Source organism: Alternaria alternata, assembly GCF_001642055.1.
Source record: "Alternaria alternata strain SRC1lrK2f unplaced genomic scaffold CC77scaffold_11, whole genome shotgun sequence".
NCBI lineage: Eukaryota > Fungi > Ascomycota > Dothideomycetes > Pleosporales > Pleosporaceae > Alternaria > Alternaria alternata.
The window spans coordinates 103,022-123,851 of record NW_017306200.1 but is presented as its reverse complement, the minus strand read 5'-3'; the positions used below and the strand labels follow the sequence as shown (position 1 = coordinate 123,851).

The window sequence follows — 20,830 nt, the reverse complement described above, 5'->3', positions numbered from 1 at the left end:
GAACCTCAGGCCATTTTCGATGTTTGAGGTATTATCGCAGGAGGTGAGATACGTAGGCAAGATTCAGGGTGGATAGAGGAGGATGAGAGTTGATTCAAGCGCGCGGACGAAGCGTAGCGTAGAGACAAGCGTACCTAGGTATATGAGGCTAGGTACTCGTATGTCTTTTCCTGCGCTATTCAAGCTTCCTACCCTTCGTTTCTTCGCTTCGCTCTTTAACTACGATAACCGTAGAACGGTCTTTACATAATATTTACTTTCGATTCTTCCGTCTACCGTTGAACGGTAGTCAGCCCTTTAACGCCTTCGATACCTTTTGTAAATTGAGCTATTTGCTATTACACAATGAAGTCTACCATCTTCTCTCTCGCCCTTGTTGCCACGGCAAGTGCACTTCCAGGTCCGGCATTCAGGACCGTCAACAGACTGCCTAGCGTCAAGTGTATGTCATCTTCCATCTCTTCGCTTGGACTATACTGACCGAACAAGCCAACCCTCTTCGTCGCGCCAACCAAATCATTCCCGTAATCGTCGGTGGCCCACAAGATACCTTCATCCCCAACACCGTTACTGCAGCAGTCGGCGATATCATCCAGTTCCAGTTTTCCAACGGCAACCACACCGTCACGCAGTCGACGGCCGATACAGCATGCACGCCCATGGAAGGCGGTATCCACAGCGGTCACATTCCCTTCCAGGACGGCCAGACAGATGTTGGAACCTTCAACATGCCTGTTACTAGTGCCGACCCCATGTTTCTGTACTGTGCTACCGGACCACATTGCCAGGAGGGCCAGGTCATGATGGTCAACCCTGCGAATGCGCAGCAATTGGCCGACTATGTTAAATTGAGCCAGCAGAGTCAATCGAGCACTGACGGCACTGATGTTGTGGGTGGAACTGCCGGGAAGCTGGCTTTGGATACTGCTGCGTGAGTTTTCTCGCCGGATATGATGTGGTCTCGACGAACCAGACACTGACTGTACTATAGCTTCGTGCCTGCACCTCCCGAGGACCCAGCTGCGGCACCCCCTGCGGCACCCCCTGCTGCCGAAGCACCTCCTGCCGAGACGCCTGCTGCCGAAGCACCAGCAGAGACGCCACCTGCCGAGACGCCACCTGCTGAGACCCCAGCGGCAGAGGCACCAGCAGCGGAAGCTCCCGCTGAAGCACCACCCGCTGAAGAGACTCCCGCGGCAGAAGACCCAGCTGCAGCTCCTGTTGAGACCACTACTACTCCTGCTGAGACCACTGCTGCCATGGCTTGAGGAGCACGTACTCAAAGCAAACGGAAGGACATTGAAGAGGGTGGGTTTGATGGTTTTAGAGACAGATGAAGTATTCGAATATAAGAGCGAAATGACTGTGCTATTCTATGACGCGACCCGTGTTTCCACTGAATGATCTGGTGAGTAAATATGATGCGTGATGCAAGTTTAAGTCTGGTGGGATGGCGCTGATTCATGGACATCGCCGTCTCCTTGTCAAACAGTACATGAATACTCGAATGACAATATGCACCATGACCACATGAGAAGCATGAAAGGAGAGAGCAATGTCTGAACCATGGGATTTGAGGTTAGGAATATGAGTCAAGAACTGTCTTCTTCGGTAGTCTTGATATGTACTGACAAAGTCTCTGCATGTGCTAGCACAGTCCTCTTAGATTACTGTATTGTGATAAGTTCACACATCGCGTCTGCTGTATCTTGAAATCACGGAGATATTCGCGTCACGTATTTACATCATCAGCTTGATGTCAAGATAGCACAAGGTATGTCCGCATTTTACCAGTCTGCTTACATACATCTTGAAACTTACCAGAAAGATCAACACATCACTCGGTCGCCACATCCCAATCTTGTCTGGACGAACACACGTCTGAATCAGAGTAAAAATCATTCTGTCGCAAACATGAGGCCACAGTTCCCTTACGACCGCTCACTTGCACAGCCTCCTAGTCGTGACGGGTACACGCGGTAGGCTCCGGGTAGGTGTAATGTTGAGAAAATTCGTGGTGGCGATCAATCTCTAGACTACGCCTTCTCGTTCCAAAGTGTGGAATCCGAAGGCGACACAAGAGGCTGTGTACTCTAGCTCAGACGCAGGGCTAACTAGTCTGGGCTAGGCTTCATGATGAATGGTTCGCACAGGAACGACGGACTCCGGAACGTCTACGCGAGACCAACAGTCTTGACGTTGCTTGGTTCTTCTAAGGACTTATGCACACCCTCGACCGCTGTCTCGCTACTCTCTCTTGCGTAGATGCTGTGTAGAGAGTAATAAAACATCATATGCGCTCCTTTACTGTCTGGAGCAAACCAAGAGATCCAACCAAGGTAGCACCCATGCAAACATGTACAGATCCTACCAGTAAATAGTAACTCAACCGATGCATACAATTAGCAAATATTCCATCGCCTGTAAATGTCGGCGAGTATCGCAAGGGCGCTCCTCGGCCTAAAAAGGAAGATGAGCGCCTTGACCTGTCCTCTCCCAAAGCTCTCCAAAATCATGCATGTCATCTCATGACAAAATAGGGTTGTGCATGCTCTCCCCAACTATGCGAAGCTATTCCGAGGCCTTTCGGACAGCAACCTTGCTGACGTGCAGTGATGGCTCAGCAGACGGTCGTCAGGCGTCTACTAAGCGCTGCTGTCTCGACGGGCGAATCAACGAGCAAGCAAACCAAACGCTTTCCTTAAATATCACCTTTTCTCTACTCATGCCATGACGTAAAGAGAGCAACGGAGACACGTCCAAGTAAAGTACGGAGCGCGGCTGGTCTATTGGTTCATCAACGTAAAATACCGCAGATGCTTAAGGGTGAGTTGCTTTCGGAACAACTTGGACACCACAACCTTTTCGGACCGACAGCACACGCAGTGCGTCGTGGGGTAGGCTGCCAAGGTCGCAGAAGCGGTCATCTAAAGCATGTCAAGATCTTGTATGCAGCAAGCCTCTTACTACTGTAGCTCAAGGTCAGAAGCTTATGTTGAGGTGAAGCGATTGCTCTTCTCATCGCGATGCAAATACAGATGCTCGAATGTGCTACTGCATGACGCTCTCGCGCACATGGTTCAAGGGTACCAGGTCCATGGAACGCTGAACTCGGGGGATTGTAACGGTCAACGCGCCTGGTGATCCAAGTTGACGATAAGAGTAATCACAGCGCCAATGACGCAAACAAACTTATCAAGACTGGGCGGGTGATGGGCACGGAACAGCCAAGCTTCTGGAGCTCTTGGCCGCTCGGAAATTGACGCATCCCTTTATCCATACATATCTTGGATCTTCAGGTACGAGGGCGGCGAGATGGACGAGAGCCAACAAAGCCGAGGGCAGGTGGAGCTGGTGATGGGTCGAGGCTGAGCAGGCGGTAAAATAATTTCACATGGCCGCCACTGGAAAAATAAAGCGTCTTGTTGATGCGCCATTGCGATTAGTCGGATGGACGGCCAAGAAGACAGGAGTAGCTATAGGCGAAAGCGCGCTTCCTAGCATTTGCGTCGATGAATCACTTGTGATATAGCGCTCAGACACGGTGCGGTAGGCGTGCCTTGGCCGTGACCTACTGGCCATACGGAAGGCAGCCCGTTTGGGTTGTGCGAGGTTGACGATGGTCGTGCCAGGCTGTTGCTGTGCGAATGGCCACATGGCGCATCACCGCTCGAGACAGCGTGCAGGAGATGCAGACTGGACTTGGCCAGGACAGTTGTTAACCGGTTAATCGTGGGGTGAAACGGAGGCTGGCACTCGAGGGGTTAGGTTAGAGGCCGTCCCGCTTGAGTCCCGCACCCATGCTGCTTGCGAAATAGCGCTCGACGCAAACGGCTTAGCGCTCGAGGTTGGCATCGGGGCAGTGCAAGTCTTGGGTATTTCGCAAAGGCACAACAAGGTCCATGGCCTTGGCTGGGGGTCTTGTTTGCCTTGTGCTCTCTGGAAGCCAGCATCTAAGATTGCCAGCCATTTTCCTTGAGCAAACAGCGTGATTGTCGCGTCACGTCTTCTCGCCACTTGATAGTCTTTACGAGCACCCAGGGACACGAGCTGCCATAGCCACACTCGACCGCGAACGAGTATGCGCAGCCAGAACACTGCCACTCACTAGTCCATAGCATCAGCTCTTCGAACCATTCCTTCGCTCAATCGCTCTTGCCGCAGACGCAGCGTGCCCAGGTAAGCCCACCATCGCTCTTGCCGGCTACGACCACAACACAGGTGCTAAGACGACGACGTAGGTACCAGACTCCTTCCCAGGTACTCGCCTCCGCTCTTTACAACGCGACGACCAAGGCTGCAGCGCCGCCCTCTCGCCTCTACCACGACAGACGCCCTCTATAACCTGCATGTACTCTCTGTATGAGGTCTTGTTCATAATCTAGCACACTCACCGGAAGTGCACACCTGACATTGCTACGCTTACGGCCACCACCCGCCTGCCTGCTGCACAGCCCACCCTCAGCCTTCCACAGCTGCCTGGAAGGGGCGCCAGACTACCGCAATGGCGAACACCGATGCAAGCAATGCTTCATCAAGGCCACGGGCACCGACCATCACCATCGACACATCTGCCACCAACGACCCTACCATGGGCGACTCGGTCCCCCTAGGAGCCATTCAAGATAACAACAGACCTGCAACATACTCTAATACCGACAATGTCTCGCCTACACACTCGAGGCAGCAATCGCAAGAACTGCGTAATGCGCACTCGTTCGATAGCAAGGAGAGCAGACCCACGAGCCCGCATAACATCAGCTCACCGGTCACGGCATGGAACAGCAACGCCGGTTTGCTCAACGTCCCTGGTGCCCGGTCCCGAGGCAACTCGGTTGATTCGGCGACCGACAATGGTGAATCCAATAGCTCGGGCACATATGTACCATCATCACAGGGCGATACGCTAAAGGGAGACTTGGGACCGACTGAAATTATGAATGATAAAGATGCTTTGAAACCCGATCCGGGCACTGAGGCTGACTTTGAGGTCGAGAACAACAAGTTCGCTTTTTCGCCTGGACAGCTGGCGAAGCTCTACAACCCCAAGAGTGTAAGAACTACGCTTGGACCGCATTCATGTATATCCTAACAACATCTAGTTATCCGCTTTCCATGCTCTTGGTGGCCTTGATGGATTAGAAAAAGGTCTTCGGTCCGACCGCAGAGCCGGTTTGAGCATCGACGAGCAGCAACTGGACGGTGTCGTGACTTTCGACGAGGCTACTACTCCGAGCAGGACAGAGTCTCCGCAAAAGTCGTCTCCAAATGGAGTTGCACACACCGACAGCGCCCCAGCCGGTTCCAAGGAGAACGCCTTTGCTGACAGGAAGCGCATTTTTAGTGACAACCGTCTGCCAGTGAGGAAACCGAAGAACATCTTCCAGCTAGCCTGGATGGCCTACAACGACAAGGTCCTGATCTTGCTTACGTGCGCTGCTGTCATTTCGCTGGCCCTGGGACTGTACCAAACTTTTGGCGTAGAGCATGAGCCGGGCGAGCCTGCTGTCGAGTGGATCGAAGGTGTCGCCATTATTGTCGCCATTGTCATTGTGGTTGTTGTGGGTGCGGCGAACGACTGGCAAAAGGAACGGCAATTCGTCAAGCTCAACAAAAAGAAGGAGGACAGGACTATCAAGGTGGTTCGCTCAGGCACGACTCGCGAAATCTCCGTCTACGACATCTTTGTTGGAGACGTTGTCAATCTGGAGCCTGGTGACATGATCCCCGTGGATGGTATTCTCATCCAAGGCCACGGCATCAAGTGCGACGAGTCTTCGGCTACTGGAGAGTCTGACCTGCTCAAGAAAATGTCTGGCGAGGAGGCCTTCAAGGCCATCGAAAGGCACGACAATCTCAAGAAGGTCGACCCGTTCATTCTGTCTGGCGCCAAGGTCTCGGAAGGTGTTGGTTCTTTCATGGTTACCGCTACTGGTGTGCATTCCAGCTACGGAAAGACGATGATGTCTCTGCGCGAAGACAGCGAAGTTACTCCGCTCCAGAACAAGCTGAACGTTCTTGCGACGTACATTGCCAAGCTCGGTGGAGCAGCTGCCCTGTTGCTCTTTGTTGTGCTCTTCATCGAGTTCCTCGTCCGTCTGAAAGGCAGCCCCGACACCCCTGCCGAAAAGGGTCAGAACTTCCTCAACATTCTCATTGTCGCCATCACAGTCATTGTCGTTGCCGTGCCCGAGGGTCTGCCGCTAGCCGTCACTCTTGCATTGGCGTTTGCCACGACACGCATGTTGAAAGACAACAACCTGGTCCGTCTTCTCCGATCTTGCGAAACCATGGGAAATGCAACCACCATTTGCTCCGACAAGACAGGTACATTGACACAGAACAAAATGACGGTTGTCGCTGGCTCTCTAGGCACTGCTCTTCGCTTCGGGGACCACAAGCTCAAAGCGGCAGCACCACCACTTGACGATGGCAGCAAGGGCAAAGATGTGGCAGAGTCGCCTGTAGAGAACCCCAATGATGTTTCGGCACCCGAATTTGTTGCGACATTGAACCGCGATGTCAAGGACGTTCTACTGCAATCAATCATCCAGAACACGACCGCTTTCGAGGGTGAGGCTGGAGGCCCTGATCCCTTCATCGGCTCCAAGACTGAAACCGCGTTACTCGGATTCGCACGCGACTTCCTCGGCATGGGCAATGTCGCCCAGGAGCGGTCCAACGCCAACATTGTCCAGGTTATTCCTTTCGACTCGGCCATCAAGTGCTCCGGAGCTGTTGCAAAACTTAACGATGGTCGCTACCGCATGTATGTCAAGGGCGCTTCCGAGATCTTGCTTGGAATGTGCGATAAGATCGTCACAGACGCCAACAAGGAGCTCGTCGAAACATCCATGACAGGCGACAACCGTGAGACGCTCGAGCAAGTCATCACCACCTACGCGTCTCGGTCTCTGCGAACCATCGGCCTGATTTACCGTGACTTCGAGAGCTGGCCACCTGCTGAGTCTTCGAAGAACGAGGATGACCCGAGCCAAGCTGTCTTCAAGGACGTGTCCAAGAAGATGACTTTCCTGGCTGTTGTCGGTATTCAAGATCCTCTGCGAGAGAGTGTCCGTGAAGCCGTCAAAGACTGCCAGCACGCCGGCGTCTACGTCCGCATGGTCACTGGTGACAACGTCCTTACCGCCAAAGCCATCGCCGAAGACTGTGGAATTCTTGTACCTGGAGGTGTCGTCATGGAGGGCCCTACCTTCCGCAAGCTCTCAAAGCGAGACATGGACGCTGTCATCCCCAAGCTGTGTGTTCTCGCTCGCTCTAGTCCGGAAGACAAGCGTAGGCTTGTCAAGCGCCTCAAAGAGCTTGGCGAGACTGTTGCAGTCACTGGTGACGGAACCAACGATGCGCCAGCGCTAAAGACAGCCGACGTCGGTTTCTCCATGGGTATTGCTGGTACAGAAGTCGCAAAGGAGGCATCCGCCATTATTCTCATGGACGACAACTTCGCTTCCATCGTCAAGGCACTACTCTGGGGACGCGCGGTCAACGACGCTGTCAAGAAGTTCCTGCAGTTCCAGATTACTGTCAACATCACCGCCGTCCTGCTTACCTTTGTCTCTGCCGTGTCTAGCGACGACCAAACCTCTGTGCTGACTGCTGTTCAACTGCTCTGGGTCAACCTCATCATGGACACGTTCGCCGCATTGGCCCTCGCAACCGATCCCCCAACACGCAGCCTTCTTGACCGGAAGCCTGACCCGAAGTCTGCTCCTCTCATCACCCTGAGGATGTGGAAGATGATCATCGGTCAAGCAATTTACCAGCTGGTCGTCACCTTTATCCTCTACTTTGCCGGCGAGTCTATCCTCAGCTACCACAGCGAACACGAGAGGGAGCAACTGCCAGCCTTGGTCTTCAACACCTTCGTCTGGATGCAAATCTTCAACGCACTGAACAACCGCAGGCTCGATAACCGTTTCAATGTTTTCGAGGGCATCACCCACAACTGGTTCTTCATCATCATCCTGGCTATCATGATTGGTGGTCAGACGATGATCATCTTCGTTGGTGGTGTCGCCTTCAAGGTGACCAGACTCAACGGTGCTCAGTGGGGCTACTCGATAGTCCTGGGTTTCCTCTCTCTGCCCGTCGGTGTCATTGTTCGCTTGATTCCTGATGAGCTCGTCCGGAAGTGTGTCCCCGACTTCTTCAGGCGTAAACAAACTCCCGAGCTTACCATCTCCGATGACGAATATCAATGGAACCAGGGACTGTTGGAGATTCGCGACGAGCTTGCTTTCCTCCGCAAAGTACGTGGTGGGCGTCTCAGTGCCATGAAGTTCAAGGTGCAACATCCCAAGGAGATCTTCACAAAGTCTCGCTCCAGCCATTCTCTGCCTGGCACTCCAAACAACGGCCCACAGGACGACGGTTCTCAAGCGCCCCCCACACCCAACAGCCGCCGTCGTACTAGGTCCCGTTCAAACTCTGCATTCGGCCCGGCCACTGTCATGGCTGGTATCGTCGCTGGCAGTGTCGCTGGTTGGTCGCCAATCGACCGCGGTCATGGCGACAACGACTCCATCAAGTTCAGCCGCGACGCGACAAAGCAAGACCTCGAGGCACAGGACGGCATCGAAGTGCATCCAGACACCAAGTCGACTGATCCTATTCTAGCGCCCGACTCAAGCGAGTACCGCGGCCCTCCTAGCCAGAACATGGACACCACACCAGAGTTTGTCGTAGGACCATTCTCAGGCCACTCTGGAGACCACTCCAAACCGACAGGACCTGGAACATAAGGTCCTCTTTCCTTCGACCTAGATTCTTACACATTTTTACGCGCCTTTCCTAGTGTTTATAACTGTAATGCATGTTCTGCGGCGTTAGGAGTTGGTGTCTCGAGGAGCTACATTGTACATACCCCTTGCTCTTTCGATGACACTCCTCACGTTGGGCGGCAACTGCCTCGCTCGTTGTATTACTGAGACCCCTTTTCTATTACTGCATTATGGTGTAGAGAAAGCAGCCTTTGTAGCTGTATCGTTCTTCTTCACTTCTTGAGCGTGGCACTTTTCCGCGTGCGTCCAACATCTGGTAGTCAGACAGCAACAAGAAGAAACAAGAAACTCAGTTCCCCTTTGCTGTTGAATATCTGGCTCATGCCCAATTTGAATTGAAGTGATCACCCTCATAACTTCTCAACCCTCTCCTTCATCTCCCCGAGGTCTTCGCCCTCAACAGCGTCCTGGCCCTCCTTGACATACTTTGCTACTGCTTCCTTGATCCCTTCATCCCCATCGATAACATCGACCCAGCCCCTTACCCCTTCAGCTTCCAAGACACCGACCACGCTCTCCGCAACCGTCGCACGGCTCGTCTTGCCACCCGCTCCAATCTTTCCCATCTTCACCTTGCCCGCCGGTTCCTCTGTCAGTGTACCAGGCCTTAAGCTGATTCCACAGAAGCGCTCATTAGCGGGAACACCATCTTTCTCCTCCTTGGCTACTCGATCCTGAGAAAGAACAGTGAGGACCTCGTCAGCTGCAACCTTGGCTTTGAAGTAGTTCGGCAAGATCTCCGTGTTGACCTTTTGTGCCGCCTTCCAGTCCTCGTCGTTCCACCAGGGTGCGCGTCCACGACGGGAAGAGAGGTAAGATACAGTCAAGAATTTCTTGACAGAAGGTGTGTGGATGCTGGCTTTTGTGAATGCAATAGCTGCGTCGCGGTCGACTGCAAACGTCATCTCCGCGCCGCCCTTGCCACCAGCTCCTGATTATCGTGAGTATACATGCATTCTTGTTGGATGCTATGCTTACCAGCGCTCCAGACAACCCAATCAGGCTTGACCTGCTCCAAGATGCTCTTCGCATCCCCTTCGTTCTTGACATCAGCCACACTGCTGACCAGCACGTCCAACTTTCCGGGCTGTCCTTGTCCCAGCTTCTCGATCGCAGATTTTTGAGAAGCAGTACGTATCATACTAGTCACGTTCCATGATTTGGCCAAAAGGAGTGGTGTGAGGAGTTGGGCAACTTTGCCGTGGCCGCCAATGAGAAGGATGTGGTGCGCCATTTTCTCGGGTTCTAAGAGGAAGGAACAGAAGTATCAGTATCAAGTGTAGGTGATGGTAAACGATTTGTTCATAGAAGGTTGATGTTACTGTTGGGGCCGGTTAAGCGTACTCATTCGATTTCTAAGATGACGTCGTGAGCGTCGACGCTTCCGAGTATGGGCCGACGGAGCTCCACGCGCACTGCATGATCCTACCTCTCACGCACTCTTTCCAAGGATGAATCTGGGCGCTCCTTGCAAGTTCTGATCGACGCATGCCATGATACGGTAACGTAGAAACGCTATACACAATCCAAGAACCTAGACGTGAAAATCACTGAGATGCAAAACTATAATCAACACGCTGTATGCGACCATAATGATACCCGGATTATCTAAGCACCAAGTAGCTGTGCGTGCAGTTCGATACCAAGTGAGCTACTGACGTTAGGTCGTGTTGTGTGACTTTGGGTGCGCTGTTGCAATCGATTAGCTACATCCTAGCGCCTTGGCAATTCAGCACCTCAAGGTCCCTGCAGTCGTTACGCGACGCGATCATCAGATCACGCTCCATCGCGCTGACGGCCTATGAACGTTGAGTAGACGCACCGGAGATCTTTTGTTGTTTGTGCAGAGCAAAACATGGAGCGACTGTTGTGCTGCACACGCGCCTGAGCGACCTGAAAATGTCCCTGACTGCACCTCGCAGCGGCAACCAACATGTCGAAATCCGCTTCAATCCCACAGTCGGCTCGGGTCCAGAAGGTCTGTACTCTCTGGACTCATGACGACAACTTTTCAAGAGATGAAATCGTTTTCAATGGAGAGAAATTCCCAGAACTGCCCACTAGTGCCGGCGCGCTCCTCCAGATCGTGGCGATACATACGGACAATGCTGTTCGAGACTTTTACACGGAATCCAAAGTCGATACCTTGCACAAGGATGCAAATGGGGATAGTCATTCAAAGAGACATCGACGGGACTCGATAACGATAACCGTTGATGAAAATGGCTCGACTATCCCGGAGGGTCGCCATGTTGACGCGGACAAGGCCTATGTCTTTGTTCCTAAAGCGCTTCCCGCAACCATGGAGTCCAAGTATCCAAATCTGCAAGTAAGTTATAGTCGGACTGACAATCCGCATAGCTGACCTAAAAAAGGTCTCAATATCTGAGAGGATTGCCAAGGTATTCGGGTTCCGCAACAGGATGCAGGTCGTAGTGACTGAGGCTGATGAGGATGCGCACGAGGCTCATCACGTGGAGATCGTTTTTCGGGACGAGTATCTCGCACGCGCAGACATGTGGCGTATGGCGATCGCCGAACTCAGCAAGCGGACGGTCTACCGAGGCCAAAGGCTACTGTTCATGGGTACCATCAAGGCCACGATCAAACACATATACATCAACGGTCAGTCGGTTCATTCTGGCTACTTCTCGCCCAAGTCGAAGCCTATATTCCGCAGCGAATCAGCACGATACACACTTTTCATCCAGATGTCCAGAGAAATGTGGGATTTCGATACTGAAGGCGCTGGCGAGATCATGTTCAACAAGGTCGTAAGCGGATTTCTTCCAGACTTGTTCAAGAGATGGCTGCGAATAAATGCACGACATTTGGTCACCATCATCCTCTTTACAAGAATGCAATACGATGGAGAGCTCCTGGCCGATCGCCCGGAAGGGACCACGAGCAACACGTACGCCGATTCGCATTCGGGCACCTTCAGAGACTACTACAGAGTTGTCGTGAGCGACATGGCCAGCGGCGATTGGATCAACATTCTCTATCAGCTAAAGAAGGAGTTTAGGATGTTTCTTCGGGAGGTGTCTCTGGTCCGTAAGCCGGTGAAGCACGTCAACGAGGAAACGGGATCTGAAGACCCAGCCACTGATGTCGTCGTAGCTGGTCGACCTTCTTCCGCAAGCCAAGGCAACATCCTAGAAGCCATCAATCTGGCAGCGGCTCAATTTGCCAAAGACTACATCGATCGCGATCTCGTCCGCACGGGCATCTCCGTCATCGTTGTTACTCCGGGCACTGGCGTCTTTGAGGTTGACTACAACATGCTCAAGCTGACCACGGATACCCTGATTGGGTCGGGTATCGGAATTGATCTAGTGTGTCTCTCGCCGATGCCTCTTCACTCCGTGCCCCTGTTCAAATACCAAACGCCTCGTTCGGTGTCCGACTTGAAAGCCGAGCACGACAGGGAACAGCATGCTTCTCCGAGGATGTCGCGGACAGAAGAGGACAAAACTCCCCGCCAGAGTCAACCAGACTTTGGCTCCATGTCACGCGCTTCCACCGTACGACACATACCGATGGACGTGTCCACCGACTCATCGGACGGATGGAGGTTCGCAATGCCGTACTGGGTCGATGTGTCGTTCTGGTCTGGAACGTCTGAGGAGATTCTAGAACTCACAAAACCACGAAAGGCGGACAAGATTGTAAAGAAGTCTCGCAAGAAAGGTCGCATCTTCTCTCTACGGTGCCGATTGTACGAGCTGCAGATGATGGGTGTCATGGAGAATGAGGTGGGTGATATAGCGATTCCCTACCTGGAAGAGGACCCAATGTACCCACACCATCTGCGCGAGTTGTTCGAACCGAATGGAGAAGGCCCGCAGATCGCACCAGCAACCAAACCTTCCGCAGCTGCGGCCGGCTCGTATTCTTCGCGGGGCGACAAAGAATATAACGAGGATCAGCTGGACGAAACAAGGGCTGCCCAAAAGGCCTGGATGGAGGCATACGACGGCGGAGTCTTTTCTCCTCTCGTAGAGAGACACTCTGCATTGGACCAACTCCAAGCTCGCAAGCGAAGGCTGAGCGATGAAATCACCAGCGGATCACCAGACCTGTCACGAAGTCTGCGTCTATCTTCTTCTTTCCGTAGTACTGGTCCGTCATTCGGGAAGACAGCTCGACCTCCACCAGACACGAACTTTCCGCAGCTGATGCGCGAGAGATCGAAAGACGTCGAAAGCCAATCTCCGCGAGGCAGCACCTACCGTATGCCAAACCTCAAAAGCGAGGGCATGCCGCGAGCCGATGTTTTGCGGCGGCAGAACAATTTGACTAGAGATAATGCTAGCGCCGGACGCCCTACGGTACATAAAAGAGGTGGTTCTGGAGACTCCCAAGATCATCGCCAAACCGTAAACTCTACCCAGAGACATCCACCAGCTCCGGCTACAAGCCGCGGGTCATCCCCCAGGCGAACTGGGCTCTTGCCGACTAGTGCCGGAACGCCAGCACCAGCTAAGCAGGACCTGAAGAGCAGACCTTCCAATTGGTTTCTTAGGCAGATGAGCTTTGGTGGAAAGGCTGCGCCGGCAAAACCAACTCTTGGCGATGCCACGATCGATATCAGTCAGGGGAAAGTGAAACCTGCAATGCTGACTGTTGAGAAGAATCAAAAAGGCGCCATTGCGGAACGGCTGGCGAGCACTCGCCATACTTCTACAGGGAAGCCGTCGCAGCCGATTGCGATAAAACCTGCATCGCGCGCAGGCCCTACGTCAGCCGAATCTCTTGCGTCTGACCGCGCAAGCCGCTCGGTTGAGACTGTGAGGGTAGCGCGATCCGACCGATCCAATGTGCCTTCGCAGCCTGGCTCAGTCGTGAGGGACCCTGGGTCAACATTTTTACTTGCGGGAGCGCGAGGTGCAGGTGAGCACGGTGGACCGAAACCAGACCTCTCTTCTAGTGGAGGTGGTAGAGAAGCTCCCCGGACTCTGTCTCCAACAAGCGCGATCGCTCCTTGGGCAGTCCTGGTCAACCCGTGTAACCCGAAGAAAAACATTATAAGCTCTAAGAACCAGTACCGGCGCTGGCATCACGTCTTCCCTAGGACGCTGAGGACAGGCACGGTGAAGTGGAGGTCGTTGTGTTCGCCTGCTGCAGTACCGCTGACCCACGAGTGGTTCCCTTCTGTTGACCAAATAGCATCAGAGTACAACGAAAGTCCATATAAAATTACGCAGAATGAGGACGACGATATTCTGGAAGCACCAAAGAGCCGAGAGTCTCTTATCAAAGAGCTAATCGCCTTTCGCCTCTCCCACGGGTTCCAAATCATCGTTGGTTCTTCCGTAGCGGAGTTTTCAGGCCGGCAAGAGAAGACTCTCGCTAGCATTCTTGATCCCGAGTACATGTCTAGTGATGGAGACACTGTTTTCATGAGCGTTGGAAACAGTATCCACCAGCTAGTGTGTGTAGCTGGGGGAGAGGTAGAGGTAAGGAGATACAACCGGAAGCCCACCACAGCACTGGAGTCGTCTGCTGGCATTGATACGCCTTTCTCGTACAAACCTTTTATCCGCACTGCGTTTGAAGACACATATGACCCTCGAGAAGTTGTGTTACGTCCACCACGGAGAGAATACAACTGGAACATCATCGACACTTTCTTGGCTGGATACCATGACGAGTTCTCGGAGATACTGCGCTTCTGGAGGGCTCGCTTTGTCCTAATTCCAGTGGATATACCAGCCATGCATCGGAGACCGTTGCCTATGCAGGACTCGCCTGAGGAGATCCGGCTCGAGGGAATTCGCAAGCTTACTCAACTGTGGCAGAAGTTCCGCTATATTCCTCCAGAAGAGCGCTACTTCCAGCCAGCGTCCATTTTGAAACAAAAGGACCCGAATCCGCTTGCAATTGAATACCACACACGCGATCCCTCGGCGGTCGTTGCGGCCGGCCCGGATCACTCCCTGCTCAACGACACTGACAGCGAGTTCCAGACGTCCATCTTCTCCGATGCGGAAAAATACCACACGTCTAGTATAGACATCAAAAAGCTCGCGGAAGACTTGCAGGGCGAAAAGGGGATTCAGATGCTTGACCGTCGATGGCATCTCAAGTTGCACTACAACTGTTTTCTCGGCTTTGACCTCACTAACTGGCTGCTCTCAAACTTCAAAGACATCGAAACGCGGGACGAGGCGGTAGACTTTGGCAACGAGCTGATGAAGAAAGGCCTCTTCCAGCACGTGCAGGGACGGCATCATTTCCGCGATGGCAACTTTTTCTTCCAGATCGCGGCAGAGCACAGGGCTCCACGGGTCGAATCTCGAACTGGGTGGTTTGGTATGCGCAAGACGGACAAGTCTGTTCCTTCCACGCCGCTGGCGGAGGCGCCTCGCACGTCGCCTCTTTTATCAAAGCACACCAAGTCACGTCCGGACACTGCCGATTCTTCGTCCAACAGCTCCGGTTCACTCGAAGAAGGGGAGAAAACACCAACACGCGGCGAACCACATAAGCGGAAAGTCGTCATGTCACGCGTTATGCGCTATGATGTAGACCCCAGAAAGCGTTCGTACCGACCCGAGATCATTTCACTGCACTACGATCGGTTGCATAACCCCGATAACTGCTATCACATCCGTATCGACTGGATGAATGTTACTGCAAAGCTCATCGAAGATGCCATCGTTACTTGGGCCACGAGCGTGGAGAAGTATGGTCTGAAACTGGTGGAGGTGCCCATCGCGGAGGTGGCGGACATCGTCGATAACCATCCATTCCGTTCGCCCTATGTAGTCAAGCTTGCACTACAGCCTCCCCAGGCTCAGCCTGAGGCGATGTGGGATTCGACGAGCTTCTCTCCACAGTACCCGAAAACCGACAAGTTTGCATATCACAAGCTCCTGCTTCGAAGGCTCAACTTTGTGTTGGACATGGAAGCTGCAAGTGCTTTTCCACCCGACGTTGAAGTTACGTATTCCTGGGGCACGCCTGATTACAAGTATACACAGTTCATCCACAAGAGCGGAGGCCTGCTTGCCCAGATATCTGACGACGGAAACCTCCTTCTGCTAGCAAATAGGCTCGCGCACAACCGTGCCAAAGACCACAGCAGGATCCGGCCTGTGGATCCCTACGAGCACAAGAAAGCCACCACAGACGGTAGTCAAAGCAGCCGTTTACCATCGACACCCGCAGTAGAGCGTGGCAACCCGCACCGCAGTCCCTTTGCGAGTCCGCTGGCACGACCAGTCCAAGATTCCAGTCTCCTCCACACTGCGCTCACATTCCACGACCCGAGATCAGCAGCGACCACTCCAGCCGCTGCATCTAGTGTTCCTCTCACCCCTGAACAGGTCAAAGATGAGGTTGAAGCTTTCTGCTCCAACGCCTCGCTGCTGTCCGCATTCTATGCCGAAGCTTTCCGCCATGCTCCATCTCCGTCTCCACGAATTTTACCAATAGGGGAAGACAAGATTCCAAGCTTGGGACTGCCGCCAGCGATCAGTATCAGGGACGCTAGCCCAGCAACCGGAGGCTGGACACTAAGTAGCACATTTGGGGGGCCTGGCGGGATAGCTGGCCGTAGACAGGGCAGTGAGGGGAGCATGTATAGCATGGGGAAAAGGGGCAGTGTGGTCGAGGGCATGGAGAGAGCACCGCGACGACAGAATAGTCAGGGGAGCGCTGGAACCGGAACGTAGGCACACGAATGATGAATGTATAGTAGTATCGGCGTAGCATTTTCCGCCCTTGGCTATCTCATTGTTGACATAGGCGTTAATGGCACTGAGCATGTTTATTGCAAAAAGGGTGCAGAGATGGTGTCTCGTGGTTCGCCCTTGGTTCATGGTCGACGCATGTGCGGCTTGGCATGTGAAATGTGGGGTACGGCTTAGGAAATGGCTCCTCGCTACTGGCATGCACTCGAACCCCACCAACGGACCCCATGCGAGTGGCTTGCCAAAAGTTCGTACCTAAACACGACGCTGGCGCAACGTCGAGAGCAGCGCAATGGCACTACTCGAGCTGCTGGAACAATTGCCAGCTGGTCAGTTAACCACCTCATCACAATCTATGTTGCTGACGTCGCCGCAGAGCTGCTCTTCATCTGGCACCAACACCGACTCCCCATCTTGCTGGCTGCACTGGTAGTAGCGACGGTTGTGCGTCTTGCAATTTATTCGCGCGATCGGAGAGAGAAGCTCTCTTTGTCACCAGCTCCCTCGTCGCCAGTGCCGGTAGAGGAGAAACCCACCGTCCAGCTCAAACCCGAATGGCTGCCCGAATACACCACGCTCAACTCGTCGGAGCTTAATGTCGACAACCATGCCGAGGACGATACGAGGGCGGTGGCTGCAGCCGCAAAGGTGAAGAAGGGGCCCAAGATGGTCAAGGGCAGGAAGACACCGAAGAAGCTTATTGCGCCTCCGACGTTCAACCACCAAACGGATAGGATACAGCCATTGGTCTTCTTCCAGTCGCTGTCTGGCACAACGGAGCGCTACGCTAAGCAGTTCGCGGGAGTTCTCACCGAGTGGACGAGGTAGGTTTGATGCGCAAATAGTTGTGAAGCATGCGCTGACTGTTCCATCTCGACAGGGGCTGCGATCAATCCAAGTCCTTCTTGGAGCCCCAGACGCTCGACATATCGTACATCGAGCACGACGACTACTTCATCAGCTCGCCCAAGGGCGACGCGAACGTCAAATACTTCTACATTATCCTCGTACCGACGTACAACATTGACACCGTTTTGGACGTCTTTGTGGAGAGCCTGCAGGAGACACACAATGATTTCAGGATCGATACGGCGCCTCTAAGCGGTCTGGTGGGATACACTGTGTTTGGTTTTGGCGACAGGGAAGGGTGGCCGACCGAGGAAGAGGGTTTCTGCAGCCAGTCGAGGGAAGTGGACAAGTGGATGGCTCGGTTGACGGGCAGGAAAAGAGCATACCCGCTTGGCATGGCGGACGTCAAGAGCGAGGCCGAAGAAAGGTTGCAGGACTGGAGGGTAGGGGTCCAGGACGCGCTTGTAGAGATCGCCGAAGGACGAGGACTTGGTGAAGGCGTGCCGGGCAGTGGAGACCCTATCGAGAGCGACGAAGAAGACATGGCGGAGGAAAACGGTCAGAGCACGCGAGTAGACGACGTTGAAGACCTGGGCTCGATGGTCAACTCTTCCGCCGAACCAATACCCGTCGACTTTACGACCTACAAGAAATCCCCAGCCAAGTCTCAATCCCTCCAGGCCCCCAAGGAGATGGTGCCTACCACCTCCCCTACCTACGCTGCTCTCACAAAACAAGGCTACAGCATCATCGGCTCTCATTCGGGCGTCAAGATCTGCCGATGGACTAAATCCGCTCTGCGAGGCCGGGGCTCTTGCTACAAGTACTCCTTCTACGGCATCGCCTCTCACCTGTGCATGGAAGCCACTCCGTCTCTCTCCTGCTCGAACAAGTGCGTCTTCTGCTGGCGGCACGGCACAAACCCCGTCGGCACGACATGGCGCTGGATAACCGATGCTCCAGACATGATTTTCGACGGCATCACCACAGCACATTACAAGAAGATCAAGATGATGAAGGGCGTTCCCGGAGTGCGAGCCGAGCGTTTCAGCGAAGCCATGCGCATTCGTCACTGTGCCCTGAGTCTGGTCGGCGAGCCCATCTTCTACCCGCACATCAACGAGCTCCTCGGGATCATGCACAGCAACCGGATCTCCACTTTCCTTGTCTGTAACGCCCAGCACCCAGCTCAGCTAGCGTCTTTGATCCCAGTGACGCAGCTCTACGTCTCCATAGACGCATCCAACAAGGACAGTCTCCGCAAGATTGACCGGCCCCTGCATCGAGACTTCTGGGAGCGTTTCTGTGCTTGCTTGGATATCCTCCGCAACCGTCGTTTTGAGCAACGCACCGTCTTCCGCCTCACGCTGGTCAAAGGCTTCAACATGGCTGAGGAAGTGCGCGGCTACGCTGATCTCGTTGAGCGCGCTCTGCCTGGCTTCGTCGAGGTCAAGGGCGTTACATACTGCGGGACCTCAGCAGCTGGCTCTGCAGGCCTTACCATGGAGAACGTCCCCTTCTACGAAGAAGTAGCCGAGTTTGTGACTGAACTTGAGAAAGAGCTAAACAGCCGTGGACTTACCTATGGTATCGGCGCCGAGCACGCGCACTCCTGCTGCATCCTGCTAGCCGACCGCACAAGATTCAAGAGAAACGACAGATGGGCTACTAGAATCGACTTTGAGCGCTTCTTCGATCTCTACGAAGGCAAGGTGGAGGGGACGAGAGTGGAGGATGGGAAAGTGGTGGGCTGGAGACCGGAAGACTACGTCGGCGAGGAGACGCCGGAGTGGGCGCTCTGGGGAAACGGCGGATTCGATCCTAGGGACGCAAGAGTGTACAGGAAGGGCAAAGGCCCAAAGGTTAGCGAGGAGGGAGGGAAAGCCACCGCGGCTGCTTTGGAGTTTTAAACACGACAAAACAAAGTATCGAGAGTAATCGAGGTTGAACAAAGTTCATCATTGTTCTATGTATGCATTGTATTCGTCAAGTCATAATTCCCATGAATAGTGGTGACCAGCACTTATATAGCCGCCCACTCAACAGAGAACGCCCTCACGGACTCGTCCTCTTGCGAGTCTACGTCGGGGTTCTCGCCACCAATCATGTACGCCTTCTTCGTTCCTGTGCCGAGACGTCCTCCGCCCACCACGTCGAGCAGGTCGAACTTCTGGTCCCAGCCTAAGCCTGTAGCAGCAAAGTGGCTGTGGTATCGAAGTGGGTCGCCCGGGTACACGTTGTAGTGGCACCCAAAGCGCAGCCCAGGCATGTGGTAGTAGCCCTTGGAGTGCAGATAGCGGAACAACGGATAGCTGTCTGGCACAGCCGGCGGAGGGACAGCAGGGTCTTTTGCGGGCGTGGAGAGGGGTGGGTATGAAGTTGTCGGTGTGACATAGTGTTTCTGGGCGGCGACGCCTTTCGGCGCACTACCCTGGACGGGGACGGCTGGTTCAGGAGCAGGCGAAGGGGGCGCAGCGTCGAACAGCGAGACCTCGGCGGCAGAGGAGTCAATCTTGGGGGCCTTGACTTGCACCCAGGAGTCTGAGAAACTAGAGCCTTTCATGATGAAGCCTAAACCAGAGCTACCAAGATCCGAGCTATCAGTGACTGAGCTGGCAGGACTGGAGATGACCTTGGCTGCCTTTACTGGCGCCGCCGAGTCGGAGAAGCTTGAACCCTTCATGATGAAACCCAGCCCGGAGCTCGCGACACTGGAGTCGTCTGCTTGGAGCGTCTCGTCCGACGTCGTGCTCGCCGCAACGCTACCCTTCTCGACTTCCTCCCTCTTCAGGCCCTTCTCCTTCAATGCCCTCTCCTTCCGCCTCTCCGCCAGCTCGGTCTGTTCCTTGGTGACGTCCTCCCCTCGCTTGTCCATCTCCTCCATGTACCTCAGCCTGTCCTCTCGGCTCATCTCCGCAAAAGCCTTCTGATGTGCCTGCGCATCATCCACGATATACGCAGCGCCTTTATCGACGAGTACCCGAGCCTCTTCCGGCATGAGTTCAAGTGGTACGCCCAGAAAAACGTTCTGTTGGCTGAGGTTCGGTATCGTGCCGACCAGGAGACCGCAGATGTTGTGCGTGCGACGGCAGTGCGCAATAACGTCCACATCAAAGAGGAGGTAACGGCCAGCCACAAGGGATATGGGGAATGGTTCTTTAACTGGTTTGGGAGCCGGAGCTGCCGCCATGGTATGGATCTAAGCAGAGGCTGCGTTAGCTCCTTGCCAAACGAGTAGAAGAGCGGTGAACGTGATCAAGAGATGGATGTCATAGTGTGATATACAAAGCTCAGCAGTCCTTTTGACAAGGCTATGAGGATTGACAGATTTTCGTTTGGTTTAATCATGTAAAGGAACAGTAGTAGAAGGAATTGATGCTTACCTACATGGCGAATGTCGTCGCGAGAACGAGTATAGGGAACAAGAGACGAAGAGCTCCAGGTTGAGCTTTTGAAAGGCTTTTTAGTTTTGGACCCACTATT

The 20,830-nt window shown here is 53.8% G+C and overlaps 6 protein-coding genes across 6 annotated transcripts; 4 read left to right on the top strand and 2 right to left on the bottom strand.

The window, feature by feature from the left end:
* Positions 1 to 345: 345 nt before the first annotated feature.
* On the top strand, positions 346 to 1,268 carry CC77DRAFT_1061535 (hypothetical protein; the record flags this gene model as incomplete). Its single annotated transcript, XM_018528444.1, has 3 exons — positions 346 to 442; positions 490 to 931; positions 992 to 1,268. 3 exons carry the CDS (start codon positions 346 to 348, stop codon positions 1,266 to 1,268), a joined length of 816 nt encoding a protein of 271 aa, XP_018385481.1.
* A 3,236-nt stretch (positions 1,269 to 4,504) lies between these two features.
* CC77DRAFT_936554 (plasma membrane calcium-transporting ATPase 3) lies at positions 4,505 to 8,762 on the top strand (the record flags this gene model as incomplete). Its single annotated transcript, XM_018534500.1, has 2 exons — positions 4,505 to 5,053; positions 5,103 to 8,762. The coding sequence occupies 2 exons, from the start codon at positions 4,505 to 4,507 to the stop codon at positions 8,760 to 8,762; spliced, it is 4,209 nt and encodes a 1,402-aa protein (XP_018385480.1).
* CC77DRAFT_1020600 (hypothetical protein) lies at positions 8,689 to 10,058 on the bottom strand. Its single transcript, XM_018525081.1, has 2 exons — positions 9,780 to 10,058; positions 8,689 to 9,732 (listed from the first exon to the last, which is right to left on the bottom strand). The coding sequence occupies exons 1-2, from the start codon at positions 10,033 to 10,035 to the stop codon at positions 9,152 to 9,154; spliced, it is 837 nt and encodes a 278-aa protein (XP_018385479.1). The 5' UTR covers positions 10,036 to 10,058; the 3' UTR covers positions 8,689 to 9,151.
* Positions 10,059 to 10,734: 676 nt separating this feature from the next.
* On the top strand, positions 10,735 to 16,480 carry CC77DRAFT_936654 (hypothetical protein; the record flags this gene model as incomplete). Its single annotated transcript, XM_018534508.1, has 2 exons — positions 10,735 to 11,130; positions 11,177 to 16,480. The coding sequence occupies 2 exons, from the start codon at positions 10,735 to 10,737 to the stop codon at positions 16,478 to 16,480; spliced, it is 5,700 nt and encodes a 1,899-aa protein (XP_018385478.1).
* Positions 16,481 to 16,635: 155 nt separating this feature from the next.
* CC77DRAFT_94049 (hypothetical protein) lies at positions 16,636 to 19,624 on the top strand. The gene is made up of 3 exons (XM_018534734.1): positions 16,636 to 16,827; positions 16,875 to 17,322; positions 17,379 to 19,624. Exons 1-3 carry the CDS (start codon positions 16,791 to 16,793, stop codon positions 19,255 to 19,257), a joined length of 2,364 nt encoding a protein of 787 aa, XP_018385477.1. The 5' UTR covers positions 16,636 to 16,790; the 3' UTR covers positions 19,258 to 19,624.
* Positions 19,287 to 20,779, bottom strand: CC77DRAFT_1020598 (SEN34 subunit of tRNA-splicing endonuclease). Its single transcript, XM_018525080.1, has one exon. The coding sequence runs from the start codon at positions 20,535 to 20,537 to the stop codon at positions 19,371 to 19,373; it is 1,167 nt and encodes a 388-aa protein (XP_018385476.1). The 5' UTR covers positions 20,538 to 20,779; the 3' UTR covers positions 19,287 to 19,370.
* Between the last annotated feature and the right edge of the window lie 51 nt (positions 20,780 to 20,830).

What these genes read in the sequence shown, in the direction of transcription:
- CC77DRAFT_1020600 (XM_018525081.1), bottom strand. Translation starts at nt 10,035, where the DNA reads ATGGCGCACCACATCCTTCTCATTGGCGGCCACGGCAAAGTTGCCCAA. An exon ending in TTGGGTTGTCTGGAGCGCTG is followed by an intron (nt 9,733 to 9,779) that starts GTAAGCATAGCA and finishes CACGATAATCAG; the next exon opens with GAGCTGGTGGCAAGGGCGGC.
- CC77DRAFT_94049 (XM_018534734.1), top strand. Translation starts at nt 16,791, where the DNA reads ATGGCACTACTCGAGCTGCTGGAACAATTGCCAGCTG. An exon ending in GCTGGAACAATTGCCAGCTG is followed by an intron (nt 16,828 to 16,874) that starts GTCAGTTAACCA and finishes ACGTCGCCGCAG; the next exon opens with AGCTGCTCTTCATCTGGCAC. An exon ending in GTTCTCACCGAGTGGACGAG is followed by an intron (nt 17,323 to 17,378) that starts GTAGGTTTGATG and finishes CCATCTCGACAG; the next exon opens with GGGCTGCGATCAATCCAAGT.
- CC77DRAFT_1020598 (XM_018525080.1), bottom strand. Translation starts at nt 20,537, where the DNA reads ATGGCGGCAGCTCCGGCTCCCAAACCAGTTAAAGAACCATTCCCCATA.